The sequence below is a fragment of the Falco naumanni genome, chromosome 9 (assembly GCF_017639655.2).
Source record: "Falco naumanni isolate bFalNau1 chromosome 9, bFalNau1.pat, whole genome shotgun sequence".
NCBI classification, from domain to species: Eukaryota; Metazoa; Chordata; class Aves; order Falconiformes; family Falconidae; genus Falco; species Falco naumanni.
In genome coordinates this window covers 46,676,563-46,694,710 of record NC_054062.1, presented here as the reverse complement: position 1 = coordinate 46,694,710, position 18,148 = coordinate 46,676,563, and the positions used below count along the sequence as shown (strand labels likewise).

Genomic DNA, 18,148 nt, shown 5'->3' with positions numbered 1-18,148 from the left:
GTCTGATTTGTCTTACAACAGTAGTCTCGTTGTGTTTGTTATGTTCTGCTGTGTCTGAGAATTTGAAGATAAGGTATTTATTATACAGATAAATACAAATAAGTCAAAAGCATTGCCTTAACGGTGCCAGTAGCCTTGGCTAGGGTTACTGTTTGGAGAGGAATGATTTACTGGGGTTTGGGGCCCAAAAGAAAGTGAAGGGAGTAGGAAAACCTTCACACTAGAGATGCTAAGTCTGTAAAGAGCTGTTAACATTACAAAATATGGTTTCAAGTTGTGCTCAAATCTGATTTGTAGTATATACTCGCAGTTCTCAGTGGCACATTTCTGCCCTGTGTTTGTTTGTTCTTTTTTTCTGTTTTTTAAGTATCCGAGCCTTGTGCAGTCCACTGCACCAGAGTTACAAAGTCTTTGTCAGCTGGTAAAGACTAAGAGAACTCTTCCCTGCTCTTGGTGGCTAGGTTGTCCCTCTCAGCCACTGAGGCAGTATAGCTTTACCTGATACATTGAATGAGGCAAAATTCCAGTGTGGAGGGTGTTGACTTGACCTTTTCATAGATGCAGAAAAGGTAAACAAGGCTTAATTGTGATCCTCCTCCATGATATATTTTAAGAATGTCAAATACTGCTGAGGTAGCAAAACTCTCATTGTGTCAAAGCACAGTAACTGATAATTTGTATCAAATAAAGTAAATTCAGTATGTTTAGGCAGAGAAGTAGATGGGGTGTCCCCACTTGTGTATTTGGACTACTTCTGTCAACAAATGCAATTATTGGCAACTGTACTGGAACACAGTAATGTATTAAGGTGACTAAAGCTGCAAAAGGAAGAATCATTCGATACTGGTAAATATAAACGGTGGATTCTGGAAGCACAGCAGCAGCTTTCTCCTAGTTAGGCAGCTCACAGTGAGGTTATTACTTTCTTAAAGGTTTCACCTGTGTCTCTTGCTTTTTTAATCAAAACTAAAATCTCATTGGAACTGGTTCTAATCTGTGATTAGTTAACAGGCTATCAGGGCTGCACAAGTTCAGTGTTGAACTCCCTCTTGGCAATGTAAAGGACATCCTTTTTTTTTCTTGTTTATTGTTCTGTTAGTTTTTCCAAGTGCAGGAAAACAGTCACAATAAATAATTTTCTCAGTCCTTTTTTATTTTTTGTGTGGACTAGTAAATTGACTTGGATACTGTATGTATAGGACCTTTTTAAAATTCAGGCAGTTGAAGCATTTAGGAAAAACAAGTTAAAACTGAAACTGTTAAAATGTCATGTGTATGTATCTCCTTGAATTGTTGTGCATTATAGCTGTTTATGCATCTGACCTTCTCCAAGGGTCTTGCTTTGTTTCTGGTTTGCATGGTCTGCTGCAAAGTCCATGGTGATGGCTGGGTAGTTGATCCTCCTCTGAAGGATCTCTGAACGCTGTGCTGCTCTAGGTCATTATTGTGAAAGAAGAAATGGAGATACTAGGAAACAACACAAAAAAGCAAACTCCTGCAGAATCCTTCAGGACTCTGGGACTAAACGTGATTAATCTGTGCTGCCACCATCTTGGTGTTTTTCCTGCAAAATTTCTTCAGGAATGCCTAGCTCCGCTCTTTTAAAAGTCATGTGCTTGTATTAGGATCAGGATTTTGTGGGTACTGAGCTAGAAGAGGGTTTCTTTAAGTTGTGTTTGCTTTCGTGCTGAAAAAAAATTTTCTAGAGGGTAACATTTATTTGTTGATGTGTAACAAAGAATTCTGCTAAGGCTTGAACATTCTAAGGAGATGGGTTTTAAATTTTGTTTCCCTTCTTTCTCATCTTGACAGCATTTGAAATTACTTTGTTTTTCCTTCCTAATAAGAAGTGATCTTTGTGACTGTAATTAACTACACTTTTCCCCTCCACTCCTGTGTTGGGGGTTTCTTTTCCAGCAGCACAACCCTGCCAGGAACAACATTAGATCGTGGTGCTGTTCTCCTCGCCATGAGATGGTAGGCTGTTTTTGGTGTTCTTCCTCTGCAGTGCCAACGCTTTGTCCAGTTCTCTGAGCTGCTTCAAGAAGCCCCGGTTTGGCAAGATGCATCGATGTCTTGATACTTGCTCAATGGCATCCACTACTGTCATGTTCTTGTAAATCATCAGGTAAGCCAAGACCAATGTGGCTGAGCGGCTGCGGCCCATAGCACAGTGAACCAGAACCTTGTCTGTGGAAACAAAGAGAAATGATGCAGAGATGATGCTGGGTAGTTTCTTTTTTTGACAGTGAGGGTTTCTGCAGTGCCCCAGCTCTGTTTGGCAGTCTGACTACCCATACCAGCATTTTTGTAAGGCCCGTCTTTTTACAGGTGTAAATCTTGTTGCAGCGACTGAATGCTATCTACACTGGACATTACCCATTTAATCCTAAACCAGGTATCTTTGTACTGTTCGTGTACAAAGGTTGCAGAGAAGGCCTGGGGGCTGTAGCCTTGCATGAGGTAATGTAGCAAGTTCCGCTGCAGCCTGATTGTATGTGCCTCACAAGCAGCACGTATGTAATTCTGTGTTTGGGCATAGCAATTCAGAGCACAAGGGTGTGGGAGGTTTGGTCTGCTGTTGGACTGCCTTTCCGTGGGGAGAAATGGGATGCACAGAGGTGCCTTTCTCGGGTCTACTAGCTAGACAGAAAAACTAACAGAATGTGATTATTTTTTGTTCTGACAATAATGTCCTTCAAGATCTAGGTTGCATCACTTGATGCCCAAATACTTGATTTGTAAATTAGAGCTAACAAGGGTTTTTAAGGCTCGGTGATATTTTTGAGGACAGAGGATAAGAAAGGCCACAGAAGTTAACAGGCATATAACAGGAAGGATAGAAACAAACCAACTATTAAACTGTAGAAAAGCTTCTACAGAAAACTGGCTTGTCACCCTTACCCTGTTGTGTTGAATGAAAGTAACATTTCAGCACCGCCTCCCCGCGTGTTTTATATGATCATCTCCTCGCAGTAGTGGCCTGCCTCGTATGCTGTGAACGCAGAGTCTTTGCTAATAGTTTTCATCTGTGAACAAATGTGCCTCAAGATTTAGCTTTGTGACATTGCTTGGTTTAACTTTGGACTTTCATAGGCAGAAAGTCCTTGGCTTCAGGTACTAGCAAGGGCGTAAGCCAAAGTGGAACCTTCCCCATTTGCTGTGTCGGGGGGAGGTGGAGGAAGAGAACAGAACAGTAAGTGGGTTCAGGTCTGATTGACAGGTTTTGAAACACTTCAGAAGATTTCCAAAAAATGATTCAGAGCCCTTGAGGGGGTCTCATAAAGGGTTGAACTGCTGAAGGAAGTAGATTTGGAGCACTCTCTCTAACACCCTGCTAAGCTGAATTGCCACAGGAAAAAAAAAATCCTATCAGGGCCAATAATAGTTTATCTCTGTCAGCTATGCCTAGTGAGAAGTGTTGGGTGCAAAGCTATGGCTCCTGCTGATTAACTCCTTTGCTTCCGGGCACAAGAGGATGTCTTGGCACAAGCAGCATTGCTGCGTAATGGATGCATCAAGAATTGCCAACAGTAGAGGATTAATGGCTACAGTCTGCATCCTAATCCCAGCAGATAGTCTTAGAGGCATCTTGGCAAAATTCCAGTCTCTCTGATAACTAAAAGTGCTTCTTCCTCTCCTGGAAAATGATAATCCCTTCTATTATTACTGCAAATATTTGAAACGGATGGAAACTCTCATTTGTTCAGCCCTTCATGCTTCTCTTTAGAGCTTCCCACCTTGTAAATGGGTTGCTGTTGAGGTGATAAAATACATGATAGGACAAGGAAGGCTTTGCTTTGTGTGGGTGGCAAATGCAGGGGATCTAGGAGAAAATGTACACTTTCATTTTGTGTTAACAAAGGCAAGAAATGGCCATACAATTTGCTGAAATGCCCCCTGGTTGTAGTAAAACGACGTCTGTCCTTTCCTGAGTGTGAATAGTCAAGATGTGAGTGACTGTTAGAGCAAAACACGGGTACTATTCTGCAGAGCCACGTCCCCTCTGTACTGTTTTGTAGTCTCTTCAGTTCTGACCTGAGGACCAGTCTGAACCTTTCCCCAAGAGGGAGTCTGCTCTTTGATTCTGACTGCTTACATCCTTCAAGCTGTGGCTGAATATAAAATACCGGTGCACAGAGCCAGAGGTCTGCTCAGTGGTGACAGGTCCCTAAACTATTCTGGTCATTCAGCTTGGGTTTGTGTTTCTTGAAAATCTGTCTAGATTCAGCGCTCCCCTTTCCAGAGTCACACGGAGTGATGAATGTGTCTTTGGTCAAATGCCTAGAGTCTTTGTCCCACGTGTTTCTTCCCACATTGCCTTTTTTATCTCCATCTTCAGCGTATTTTTTCCCATTACATGTTCACATGGAAGCAAAATGCTATTCCCCTCTATTTTACGTTCCGAGGAACTAAGACACCAAGGGAATGATGACTAAAGCCACAGCATAATAGGGAGCTTAAAAACGTCTTAAAATACTGTCTTCCTTCAGGTGAATCAAACCTCACTGACTTAAAATTTAAGCTGTCCTATGGTCTGAATTGCATGTTTTGGATGATAGCATGCATAATTGTGAACAGTTTGAGTTTGCCTCTAAAACTTATAACTGAGCTGCTTTCACTGTTCTGAAGTCCATCTGCCCATGCTTAAACTCTGCAAATCCTGCTCTGATCAGGGAGTTTCTTGGCTATCACAAAGGTGGTTTCAATGGTTGTCAGAATTACCCTGTTAGGACTTACTTTGACAGCATCCAAATTGCCAAGCTTTCTGGCCTGTAGCAGAAAGAGTCTTCTTCATGGGCATGACAACTTGTTTCCATAACACTGACTGCCGAGCATCTTCCCAGCAGAGAGCTTTGGGTGAAGACATCAATCTATTCAATGGATCTGATCACTTGGGTGGCTGAAGGTCACACCCCAGGCGATGTCATACAGCCCAATTAAATTCAATAATACGTACGTTCTGTTTACAAAAGTAGAAAGTTTTTTTTCTTTTTCCCCTTTTCTCTCACTTTGCATTGGCTGGGTTCTAATGCAAAGTAGCAAATGACTGTAATTGTGTTACTCATCAGAAGCATTTAGCATCCTATACCGAAGTGCCCTGTTATTACCACTGGAGGTAACTACTCTGTCACTCGCTATCAAATGCTGTGCAGGAATCTGGATGCTCTTTGTCAGGAAAATGCAAGAACAGGCCTTCCATTAGGCACTTGAAACACAGAGCACCTTTCTACCCTAGCTGTGTTTTCATAAATACTGCATTTATATCTTTGGAGGAAAGCACTAGTTACTTGTTCCTAGTCTTCTGGTGAGTGTAAGAGACTTCAGTCTGCTCTTCAGCTTCTGGAGTCATCCTGTGGTTCTACAAATGCATAGTGGAAAGCCGTTGTCATGCATTCAGCCTCCATCTTTTCAGGGGCCATTCAGATGTGCCTTTATGCATATCTTTGGCTGGGATCGGAGATGTACATTTAGTGTTCTTTTCCTCCATGAGAAAGTTAAGAGCTTGCTCTTTTTCTTCATGGGCATTATAGAACATTCTTTATTTTATTGATCTCCACCAGAAAAGATCCTATCTATTTTGTGTAGAAACTGTGTGAACGTGGCAGGCAGCACGCAGCTACAGAAATGATTGCAGTTGGTAGTATCTACATAAATGCAGATTTTTTTTGTTTTGTAGAAGTTCATCCAGTGGCTCTTTGATGTGCTCTTGTGTTTGAGTGCTGGACTGGTGCTTGATACAGTCTCAGAACTGCCTGGACTTCGATGTGATTTTGGAATGAAAAGGTGAATACCCCCACCCCCGTCTCCTCTTTCCCTGCCCCAGTATTTATTGGGATGCAAGGTGTTTTCCTTGCCTGTGCTGCTTCCCTTGTGCTTGATTCTTTACCTCAGTACAGCAAAGGTCTTGCAGGAACGGGCGGGTGGTAGGAGTGAGGAAGTCTGCATTTCTTCCTTCAGCTCCTGCAGTCTGGCTGTGGCCCCTGGCGCCCAGCCGTGGCTAGCCAGGGTGCGTGTTAGCTATCCGCTCCTGCCCAAAGGCAGTGCTTCAGACGGACTTTTTTGAAATGCCAGGTTCCTTTCTTCCAAGCACGTGAGCTCCTCAAGCAGTTTCGCCTGCTATTAGGACTTTGATTTTTAAAACCAAACTGCTTTCAAGACTTTTTCCTGAACAAGGGAAGGGACTGTTGCTGTAGACTGTTCTTGCTGAAAGGATAAAGTTATAAAGATCTGGCTGGCTACTGGGGGCAAGCCAGGCAGTAGCTGGCTACAGCTGAGCTAAACAGCCAGGAACAGAAGCTGACATGAGGCTGGAAACTCTACATGTGACCCTCTGATATTAAGGTCTTTATAGGTCAGCAGGAAAGTTAAGTTTCTCTGCTGGTTTCTAGTAAAAGTTTCTCTGCTGGTTTCCAGTAAAATATCCTGTAGAGATTTCTTTTGTTGTTGTTGGGTTTTTTTGGTTGTTCTTTTTTTTTTTAACAACAACAAAAAACAAAACAACAACAGAAAACAAAACGATAAAAAAACAGTTGTGTGGGGATGGAGTAGGAGTAGTACTGGAAGCCTGTGTGAGGCTTAGGCTTGTAGCACTTCACATCAGTGTAAAGCTTTCTGATGGAACGCTGCTGGAGGTCAGCAAATAATGAATTGTAGTAATCAAGCTGAGAAATTACAAAGGCTTTAATGAAATGTTTCTAGACCTCAGCTCTGAGTTGTGTGGGTCCGCTGCTGCTTGGAAGATGGCACAGAGAGAAATTTTACAGCTTGGGGTAGATCTGATGGCCAGGTGGGAAGGTGGATTTTGTTTGTAGAGTGGATTGAATGCTGCAGAGCACGAAGCTGTGGAGTTACAGCCTGGAATCTCTGCAGAGCACTCGGGTTCCACTCCCACCACTATGCAACCAATATTCATTAAACCTTTCTTAATGGGGACTAATTTGAGGAAAAGACAGCTAATTCGTGGAACTTCTGCAGTGTCCAGTTGTCTCTGATGTGTTTACAAAGGAGTCAAAACAACAAAAAAAAATCTATCTGATGAGAGACCTTAACGCTAGCTGCAATGTGGACTTCTGTCAGTGCTGGGTAAGGGGCTCTTGGATTGGTATTAGCTCTGCAGCGAGAATGGTCCTAGTTACATGACTACCTTCTCTTAAACTAGTTCCCTGTTACTAGTTTCATATTCTTTGTTAAATGGTATTGGACTTCTTTCATTCCCACCAGGCTGAATGCCATGGAACTAGCTTATAGTCAGGTAAATACTGCACTGTTTTTACCCATTTTCAGCACCCTCCTTACTTCTTTCATCCTGAAGTGCATTATCAATGAATTTAGAAGCTGAGTAAAAGAACTGGCTGAGCTTGAAAGTGGGGAGATCGTCTGCTTCCACTCCATAGTACTCCACAGTCATGTCGTGATAGTATTCTGGTCCTGTGTCCACGTTCCGCTGACCATGGGCTGCATTGAGGATGTGGGTGAAGCCCGCCTTCTCAAGGCTGTAGCGATCTAATGCAGTTTTCCTGTTAAAACAAGAGCTGTCATGTAAGTGAAGAAGCTTCTCACTCAGCAAGCCAGGAAAAAAAAATAAATCTCTGATTTGGTGTGTTCTAAATGTTAATGAAACTGATAATGCTTCAAAAGTGCATCATTTACCATTGTGAAGGTCTTAAGATACTGTCATTCAGAGTGAATGATCCTTCTGGAGTTCATAACTATCTCTCCCAGGTCCTTAGAGCACCTTAAAAATTAATTTATTTTCCTGGTGCCTTTGTAATGTAGGCATACTGGCTTCTATCCATCTTGTACAAGAAGAAACTTGAGATACAGAAAGAAATAGAATGAATTATTTAAAGTCATAAAAGCAAATAAGTGGCAGAACTTGAAATAGGACCCGTGAATGCTGCTTTCCCCTTCTGTCCCATCAATTGATATTGCAGAAGTAATAAAAGAGTCAGTGATATGTGAGTGCTAAGTTCATCTGGGATTCAAAAAGAAGCTTTTCATCCCTAAAAGAAGTTACCGAGTTTTTTTTCTCTATTTTTATTTTTAAAAATAAAAAAATACTTAAAAAAAAAATCACCCTTCTGTGGTCACAACTCCCTATCAGGTTTCCTTTTGCTGTCATGTTTGGTTAAAAGAGAGATCTAAAGCAAAAAGAACTAGATATGGAAATGGGATATTGGCCTTCAGTGAAAGCTGAAAGTCATATATTTAGACAAAAATACTCTTAATTTATTCTTGTCCTCTGTTCCCTGGGACAAGAGAAGTCAGATAGGAGAGAAAAATCCTAGTTTTTTGTGTGCCCAATACACACTTAGCACTTGCTGGTGGCTTGAAAAGCCTCAAAAGTGCAGAGTTTGTGGACAGGCATGTAGAAACTTTTTTTGTTGTTCCATTACAGAAGGCTTTTAGTTTTGAGAAGTTTTGTTCTGGAAAAGCTGTCAGGTTTCATTAGTGCCTAGCTGGTACCGAGCTTTTTGCAAAAAACTGCAAGCTTTATTCTGTTAATGTATTTGCACATAACTACTGCTTCCATAATTAGTGCATGATGTGCAACAGCTTTTTCCAGCCAAAAATACCTCTCTCCATGAATGTCTCCTGAACATTTCAATGTGTAAATGCAGCTGCTGTCACACAGGACAGCGTGGGCTACCTGTTGTGTTTCGTAAATTCTAGTGGTTGACAGCTCAGAATAGCTTGAGGTTGGCTCCACCTTCCCAGCTGCTGCCAAAGTCAGAATCCCCCTTTGAGCGGTCAAGAACATAGTGATGAGAGCGTTTAGCTGGGTATGGGTGCCGAAGGTCCTGCTTATGCTCACTCATCTTTAAATTAAGCTCATGACAATTAGCTGTTCTGAGTAGGTATTCCTCCCTGCAGAAAATTCCTTTCTGAACAGGCATGATGTCTTGACCCTACTGGCATTTTTGCCATGAAATGATGTCCCAAGTCTCCTATGTGGTGATTTGAAAAGTAAATAAAAACTCCCAGTTAGTGTGGTGATGTGTGCTGAAGGACAGAGAAGCGGCAGCATCTTGCTGGTGGTGCTGTGACTCGCCACCTTCGCCGCGTGTTAAATAATGCTCGCTTCTTCCCGTTGTATTCCTGTGGCAGTGATTCACCTAGAAAAGCTTGGGTTCTTCTCCCTCCTTTTAGGAGATGTGTGCCTTGGGATTCTTTTCAGGTGCATAAACTCCACACACTTCACCAGCTCAGGCACTTCAGTTCTGGATTGTAAGGATGGCCAGTACTTAAAAGTACCTCAAAAGTACTTCAAAAATAAGTAATTAAAAGTACTTAGGAAAACCAGATTAAATGTCCTGGCCAAAGAGTAAAGGTGCAGTGAGTAATTACTTACTTTGGTTTTGATGTGCTTAAGGTGAACTACAGATTCTGCTTTCAAATAGTCTTATTTTCTTCTGCCTCCCTGATGCTGGGACAGAGGAAAGCATTTTCCATTTAACAGACTTGGCCCAAAGCACGTATCCAACAACCATGGAAGACTGTTGGTTTCAGGTCCGAGATCTGGGCTCAACTGGAACCCCTGTATGCTGAATAGTGAGTAGGACAGCAGTGTAGTTGGGGCTGGAGGAAAAATAAGGCTTTTGACAGGCTGTGGATACTACTAGTTGTCAGCTGTTGCAAGCACTGCTCAGGCTAATAAATAGCATTTGAATTAAATGATGAAGTTGTTCCAAGCAAGGGCCATGTCAAACAATAGGTCGCATGACAATCATTAACATCTGACACACATTCATCTGAAATCCAGGTTTCCTGTCGCCTTGATTAGGTTCTCAGGAGATTGCCTTTTGACACAGTGGGCGCAACTAATGCATTTGTTTCTGATGGTCACGCTTACAGTCTTGTTCTATGTCTTTTGATCTTCTTTTATTTTTTTTTTATAAATATTCGGTGGCCCAAGCATTTCGATAGGTATTCCGAAAGAAGGGATAACTTTCACTAAGTTACTGCATAAGCAATCAGCTCAGTCTGGCCAAGCTCCTGGGACCTTCCCCCTTCACCTCCCAGTCTCGCCTGTAGCTTCGTGCTGTGAATTTCAGGCCCAGAATGGAATTAATAGTTCTCATTTTTATTTAATCAATTCAAGCCAAGACAGTTAGGCGTTCATTTTGCATCGCAGTTGGCATTAGCCGTATTTTGCCCTTGGCCTGTTAGAGTGTAACTTTGCCCAGTGTAATGTTTTTCTTTATAATATGGTTGCACATTTTCTACTGACATTGCTAATCTGGAAAACTTACAGAAATGAATGCTCAGCGTTAAACACTCAAATCTGTTAAGATCGTGACATTTTCACTGGAATAGATACTCAGACTGTGCTGTGCGTAGGTGTTGTAGAAGCTGCTAGCTGAACCAAGACCTAAAACGTTTGCCCTGGCTAAGTGGAGCAGGGTCAGTGGAGGTCCTGTGGGTGTGTGGCTTGTGCATCTGCAGGCTGAGCTATTGCACGTCATCTGTAACGAGGATGTCAAGTACCTTCCTTCCAGCAGGTACCTGGACAGTGTTATTTATGGAAGGCTTTTCCCAAGGTTTCTAGTACATAATATTGTGCAGACGTCGGAGGAAGCAGTTACTGTGCAATACAAAATGGATTCACTGGATTGCAAGAGGTGCCTGCCTTTAGCATCTGCATCTTCTGAATAAAACTGAAATGACACTCGAGCAAAAGTGCTTGGTTTCAGACTTGGTATGGAGGTTAGAAAGCAGGCATGCTCTTTCTCCTTTCTCTCCATTCCCCCTAGTCTTGCACTTGCTAACTGTGTTCTCACAAAAAATCTCTACTGTTCTTTCAAAAATTGCCCTTCCCCCGACCCCCACCCCCCACCCACACCTCCCTTATAAAATCTTTCCCCAAAAGCTAGGCAGACAGCCCAGCTGGACCAGTACTTGTCATACTTGGGCTTTTCTTTTCTTTTTCGCTCCCATCAGCCACCTTTTTACCTCGTACTTTGATCAAATACTGGTTGGCTTGGACTGGCTTTAGCCATCAGTGAACTCTGCCTTTGTGTGAAGGACTGCCTTGCTTTCTGACCTCAGTTGAATCCCTAGTGTAGATGCCATAGCAGAAGCATCCCTCATTATCTGTTTACCTTAATCAGAGTCTTAATTTTTTGGGGTTTCAGCATGCATGGATACTCCTGGTCATGTCCCAAGGCGAGGGGAATGCTTTTGGTCTTCCTTGCAGTTTTTACTGTGCCTGAGGTATCAGTATTTCAGATGAAAGGAAGGAATAAATCAAGCATAAATATCTCTAAACATCCAATTTGTTGAGGTGACTAATAGCATAGGATCATTCAGGGGTATATGAATCATCTACCTTACTGGAGGATTTATAACTCTTATTTCTAATTCACTTTCAGCTAGAAATGGCACAGATTTTTTTTTCCCTTGCAATTGGCTCACTACAGAGTTTAATAGTCAAGCTCTAACAGTATTCCTCTCTTCCCTCTTTTTGGCTGCTGCTGTTTCCCAATACATTGCAATTAATATTTTCATTTTTGTGATTATGGTTGAATTTTAAGTAGCCATTGTAAAGAAGAGTTGGCTACAAATGCCAGTGTAGGTGAAGCCATAAAAGTTTGACGACTCTCACAATTGTTTTTGTTTTGTGTATCTCCACCATCTGTGCTATTAGCATTTGATTTCCCTTTACACGGTGCAACTGTGGTCTCCATTCTGTGCCTGGAATGTGTTCCTGTGCAGAGAAGGTGAAGTGTGGCACTGGGAGGTGGCAGTGAAAATTTCAGTGTAATTCAGTTTAGTAGGAGATGAACTGGGCAGATTGGTCCCGTGTAAAACTATCAGCTCTTCAGTTCAGAGCACATAAACATATGCTAAAAGTTTAGCATACCCAGAAGTCCTCCTCTCTACAGCAGAACATGTTAAGCAAAAGCTCGGTGCTTTGCTGAATCAGACCCTGCATTTACTGTAGGACAGATGGACTCATAAACATGTTTTTAAAGTTCTGAGGCAAGGGGGAGTACTTTGATATGGGAATGCCACCTAAATGGTGAAAATTGGAGATAAAATCTCTTCACGCAGGGATATATCGATAATAACAGACTACCACCAAGAGGGAGAACGGACCCAAACAAAAATGTCATCTGTTTTCAGTCGGTTCCCAAAAGGCTATTTACATCTCGGGTTGTGCAAGGGCAAGTTAAGGGCTGGTCCAAGGCTTTAACTGTGTCTGTCAGTTTTAAAGCTAAGATTCATAGGATTAAAAGCAGGTGCTGCAGCAAACTCTGCCTTCTTCTGGAAGCAACAATGTAAGTAGCTGTAACACGAAAGAAAATCCTTCCTTTCAAGTTGCTGTCTGTGGCGTACCAAATCCCTTCTCTCTCATTTCAAATACACTGTTGTAGCAAGCATTAGTCCCAGCTGCTTTCATCGGGAAGTTGCCCAAACCGATGGAGCTGAAGCACAGGAAAAGCAGCTTGTAGGCACTGCAGCCTGCGCCTCCACGTCAGGCATTAAGTGTACTAAGAACAGCTAACAAAGGGAAGAGAAGGTGGCTCACAATGAAAAGCCAAGTGCATCTGAAGGAAGGGAAGTAATCCACCAAAATGCCTTGGGAGGCTGCGGGCAGAACAGCTTCCTCCATGGGTAAGTCAGCGCCTTACAGCTGGTACTGGTTAACCAGACAACTGGTATGCTTGTAAACTCCCCGGCAGAGCCAAGTCTCTGAAGCTTCATGCAAAGGTTGAGCGATGCAAACATGTTTCAGTATGGGCTGTTAAAGCCACAGATTGACATGACCCACATAGACAAAACTCAGGGAAATCTGAGGCAACGTGTAACTAGAAGAATAGTCTCTCTCAAACTTTTCCATTTTCTTAAACGCTGAAGAAAGTATCGATGCAGGATGATAATTTACCAGATGGTCAGTGGCAGTAAGAAGCTTCCTTGAATATAGGCAATACTGACACTTTCTTAAGAAAATCTGGCAGTTCTCCCTTCTGAGGAGAGATGTTGCGAATTTCCAATAATACTGACCCAATTTCCTTCAGCAACTCCAGCACTGAGGGAGTCTAGAGATAGTGTAGCATTGTATCCCCTTTTCCTTCTGAGGTGTTGCTCCATTTCTGTGGATGCCTCCTGTTCAGCATGAGTTACAAGAATTTTTAGGTACCATGGAAAAGACTGAATAGGATCTTCTTCGTACATGGTAGAGAAAGATTTATTAGTCCATTTTCCTCTCACCCAGAACGGTGGATGTTGGTTTTGTAAGTGATACAACCTGGATGCAGGGAATGCCTCTCTGCTTCTGTACGGTGAAGGCACCAAACGCCTGTGGTGTCATCGGTCAGTTCCTGCTCTTGGTTTTGGTCGCTCGCAGTGTTAGAAATCCTGTAGGCAGAGGTGGCGTTGCATGGGGAAGTGTTACTTGTCTTGGAAACCGTTGCTGCCATAAGAGGTTTATGGTCTGGTGTTACAGATCCGATTTTCTGGATTGTTAAAACTGTTGTTACAATTGGCAGGTTCTCATACTAACGGAGTTGAAACCTTGTCCTCAAGAGTGTTGTTATAATCTGAATCCGCATACGCTCCTATTTCTGTATGAATAATACTGGTGTAGATCCTAGGAGTTCATAATACTAAAGAGTGGGAGGTAACTATTTTCTACCCTGAGTGAGTCCCATCTGTTTTCTTCTACATTAGTATAAATTGTCGTTCTACTTAGCTACCTGGAAAAAGCCATGCCGTCTTGTTTTTTTCTGGAGCAAGGAAAAAGTAGAGAATGAGGTTTAGTTCTGTATTTTAGATTTAGTTACATATTTTAATTATCATACACTCCAGTGTGTAGGCTTGAGTTACTCTTGCGTCTTGTTGAACTTCACCTGTGCTAGTTCTCAAGACCGTAAGCCCTGGGGCTCAGCTGGGGCAAGCACAGACCTTGAAGTGCATGCTCAGTTCAGCTGCATATCCAGAAAATTACATTTCGTATTTAACCTGTAAGGTATTAAGCTCTAGAGGACTTGGTTTTCTCTGGGAGTAGTTTGAGAACACAGAAAGATCTGAAGTTGTGACCAGGCCTTAAATCCTAATGACAGCTAGAGGACAGTTAAGAGGAAAGCAAAATCTTGGGAGGCCTTTGTCTTCAGCTGAAATATTCTTTGAAATTTAGAAATGTGGAACCGTGAGCAGCATCTCGGGTAATAAGGCGATCACTGAAGAGCTGCAAACTACAAACTGTGCAACTGGCCGAGGTTTTCCCTGTGGTTGCAGTGAACCAGGCAGGCTTGGGATTAGGCAGCAAAACTGCCCGTGCAAGTAACCTGGTGACCAGAGAGAGAAGGGAGCAAGGCAAAGCCGCTTTCTACCCCTTTAGAAGACGTCTAGATGTGAGGAGGATACACGCAAGCACTAATCCTGCTAGCAGATGAATCAAAATCTTGGCAAAGCATGTTTTATTCCTATCACTGGGCTGTCTCCTACGAGTTCCAGTGTCTGGTCTTTAAAAGTCCTTGGAACTTGCTGGAGGAAAATTTCAATTGGAGCTGAACACAGCATGTTATATTTTGAGGCTTTGATTATTCTGGGCCTGACAGGCTCATGGAGATTTCATTGCCTCTGGGCAACATCTGCAGCAAAGCCTTGTAACAAAAGGATTGAGTGGCCTCACAGGGCTCCTTGATAGCCTGTATTGCATTAGAAGGAAGATGTGGTTACGTAGTCAGGGTAATTAATTAGCATTTCCATAAGCAGTCACAAGTCCTGTTAACCTTGTAAATGCAGGAGGCAGGAATGAAGCACAGATGTAAAGGCTCTGAAGATAAACTCTGCATGTGTGTGTTCGCTTGATTTTTGTTGATGAGCTCCACTAAATTCTTTCAAGATCAACCTTAATTTAGCATGGCTAAGGATGCAAATGCACCCAACATCTGTTCACGTCTCCATGGCAGCTCTTTGGCGACCAGTGCTACAGCAAGATCTTAAAATAAAACTATGAAAAAACCCTGCCACGCTGAAGGGGGAAGCTGCTGGTCAGAAGTAAGATGTGGAGCTGGCTGAGGGAAGATAGAGAGGTCCCTGGACTTTGCCTGCCTCAAATCAGATTTCAGTTCTGGCGATGAAAGCTGCACCTTGCCTGTAGACCAGTTCTCATCTCAGATTTTCTGCTACTGGGTGTTGAGTTGGCCCTTACCCAGCTGACCATAGTTGTTCTCTTTCAGGGAGCCCCATTTTCTGGTGAAGTTTTACTTCTGTTCACCCGCCACCTGCTCCTTAACATCTTTTTGCTTCTCCATCGGCTTTCTTGTTCTCTTGTCCCAGTCAAGTGGGGAACCCGTTTCCCCTTGAAGCGCCATTGCTTTTCCCTCCTGATTTGCGAGCGGTCCCCTGCAGAAACCCGCTGCCCAGCGTAAGTGGATGCAGCTGCGGGTACCTCTCCAGGAGCCTGCTTTTCTGTTCCTCCGGTTAGTTTGTGCTAGCGCGGGCATGTGTGTGCGTGCAGAGTTGCACCTCCGAGCACCGATTGCAGTTGCAAGGTGGAGCAAGCCACTGCTGCAGGAACCCATACAGGAGAGAGTTGGGGGCTGGTGGTCCTGGGCTTGGAGACTGGCTGCCTGAAGACCTGCTGTCTCCTCAGGTCCCTTTGCTTGAGGGCAGAGCTGCAACTTCATCACAGAGCTGAGAGGGAAATTCTCTCAAGGGCTTCATTCACAATAATTCTGCTGGTGATTCTGGACAGGGAAGGAGCAAAGAAATGCCAGAAGAGGCTGTTCTTTACACAGAGTCTTGAGTTTGAAAATCTAACAAGAGGGGCAGGATAGGTTGGGGAGAGGACAACTCAACTCCCTTTTAATTTGTTCCTGAGTCATTTGGCCAGGCTTTTCCCATGGCTTAATATTTTTTTTTATTATTTATTTCTGTCTCTTAAAGTAGGAGCCCCCCCTTGGTTGAAGCCCAGAAGTCTTATGTGTCTTTCTGTTGCCTCTGGCGCCACAGAAGTAATTGGTAGATGATATTAGGAGTCTTGTAACTTTCGAGGCTGTATATCTTTCCTTTTTTATAAGCTGGCAACAGATGAATTTTAGGACCTTTTAAAATATTATTGAGAACTTTGGAGCCAGTGGGGCTCCTGCTTGTGCCTTACAGTGATGATGTAAAATAAATGTCATGTTAGCGCGGGGTGTAGAGGAAAATGGGAAGTGGACCAATAATGCCTAAGGGGTAAGAAAAGCTCTCTTGCTCTGCTCGGGGTTGGGGTTGGGGGATTTTCTGGTGGCATGTCTCCCTGCTGCAGCACTCATCTCTGCTTGTCAGAATGGGCTGTGTCTAGTTCAGTCCTGTGCTCAGCGGTGCGAAGTCTGGTTTGTGGGTTTGGTTTGTTTCCAAATCACACTTGGTCTCATCAGCGAGACACGTCTGTGCTGCTTTGCCTTCCGCAGGGTTCTGTTTGTTTTAATCTCTTGAGCAGTTTGGAGATGGGGAGTATTCCACGTACACAAGCAGAGGCTCGGGAATGCAGAAATACTGCTGCAGCTTGAGCTGTCCCTGCAGTCGCTTGATGAGAATTAAGTTTTAAGATTAAACAATCTAAGCTGCGGTCCGGCACATCGAGGCCATGCCTTTCTGTCAGTGTAGCTGTGGAAGGACTTTCACTCCAAGATAAATGACAAGCTACTCCTTGAAATGAGCCATTTAAAAATAGATCACGACTAGCTTCACCCTCTGCAGCTTACTCTGGTGCCACAACTGCTCCTGTTACTCAGTCTGCAGCAGTAGACCCCGCCGCACTCGCAGAGTATCTTTATCACCAATATATCTTTATGTGTGTGCACCTCTATCTTTACAGGCCACGCCGGGCTCTGATTGCTCTGTTGTACTCTGTCATCTGTCAGTAGCTCAACAAACCTCATCATCACTGCTAAATACTAACAAGTGGGTAGGAGGAAGAAAGAAACACCTTGCTGTGTTGGTGAGCTTACTTAGTACAGCTTAGTTATCTTCTGTGTAGAAAAGATACACTACGTACACTTACTCATCTGCTACGTAGAGAGGTGCAATGTACACTTATCTGCTGTGTAGAGAGGTGCAATGTACACTTACTCATCTCCAATGTAGAGGTTGGGCCAGACTTCATTGACGTGAGTGTACTTTGGGCATCCTTTCCAGAAGAGTCGCTCCAATTCAAATGCACCTGGGGTACAGTAATCCTCCTCAGGATCTACTTTGATTGCTGTGTATGCATTTTTCTTCCCAGCGCTCAAATCTGCTGATGACATCTTGTCCATGGAGTAGTGCACTCAGGATGTCCAAGGAACTGGAATGCAACCAAAAAAAGAATGTTAACCCGAGGAAGCACAAAGCAAGCGACTTCTTCTCCAGTTGTGGGACATGGGGAGCAGCACTGGCCAGGTGTGATGGGGCTTGGGAATGAGATGAGGTTAATGTACCTGCTCGGTGGGAGCCACAGACTTGCACCTGGATTTCTGCCTCCCCTGAACTAGGCGAGGAATATTTTGTTGGATGAGCTCACTAGCAACGGGAACAAAAGCCACAGGTTTGTGACCACTGCAGTTTGGTCTCCACTGGGAACTTAGTTTCCTGGAAAAGCCACTGGTAAGGATTTGGTAGTCTGGCAGCACAATCCAAGGGATCTAGAGCGGCTAGGGGAACTGAGTGGGGGAAATGTAAGATGTTTCTTTATTGTTAATGGTGAATCTCCTGAAGGCTTCTCTTTTATGTGATGATTATTTTTTTCCTCAGCAACACATGGAAATTAAACGTGTCCATTCAGGTGAATGCTGGGGGTACCTGTTTTATATCTTAGCGCAGCCCTGCACACTGAGCCTCGTGGGCTTTTTCCAGGAATGAGAGTTTGCCTTTTTTGCAGCACTACTGACTGATCGACTCGTATATTTTTAGCCAGGAGGGGCTCAAGGACTTCCTTGGTTTGGGGTTTGTTTTTTTATTTTAACCTAGGTGCACACATACCAAGTGGGTAGGAAGAAGTACTGATGAACACAGAGAACGGAGCAATGGAGTAATGTTATCATGTGGCTAAAATCAGAGTAACATTACTGTTGCCAAAAGCAACACCCTTTGCTCAGCCATGCTGTCGGAGCTGTGTTGCTTAGAACTGACAACTAGAACTGTCCTCTGTGTTTTGAGCTCTCTGTTAGTA

General features: G+C 43.4%; 1 protein-coding gene across 1 annotated transcript; it reads right to left on the bottom strand.

Annotated features, from left to right (window-relative positions):
- Positions 1-1,168: 1,168 nt before the first annotated feature.
- On the bottom strand, positions 1,169-17,281 carry DUSP29 (dual specificity phosphatase 29). The gene is made up of 3 exons (XM_040607762.1): positions 17,071-17,281; positions 7,300-7,520; positions 1,169-2,190 (listed from the first exon to the last, which is right to left on the bottom strand). The coding sequence occupies exons 1-3, from the start codon at positions 17,253-17,255 to the stop codon at positions 1,943-1,945; spliced, it is 654 nt and encodes a 217-aa protein (XP_040463696.1). The 5' UTR covers positions 17,256-17,281; the 3' UTR covers positions 1,169-1,942.
- Between the last annotated feature and the right edge of the window lie 867 nt (positions 17,282-18,148).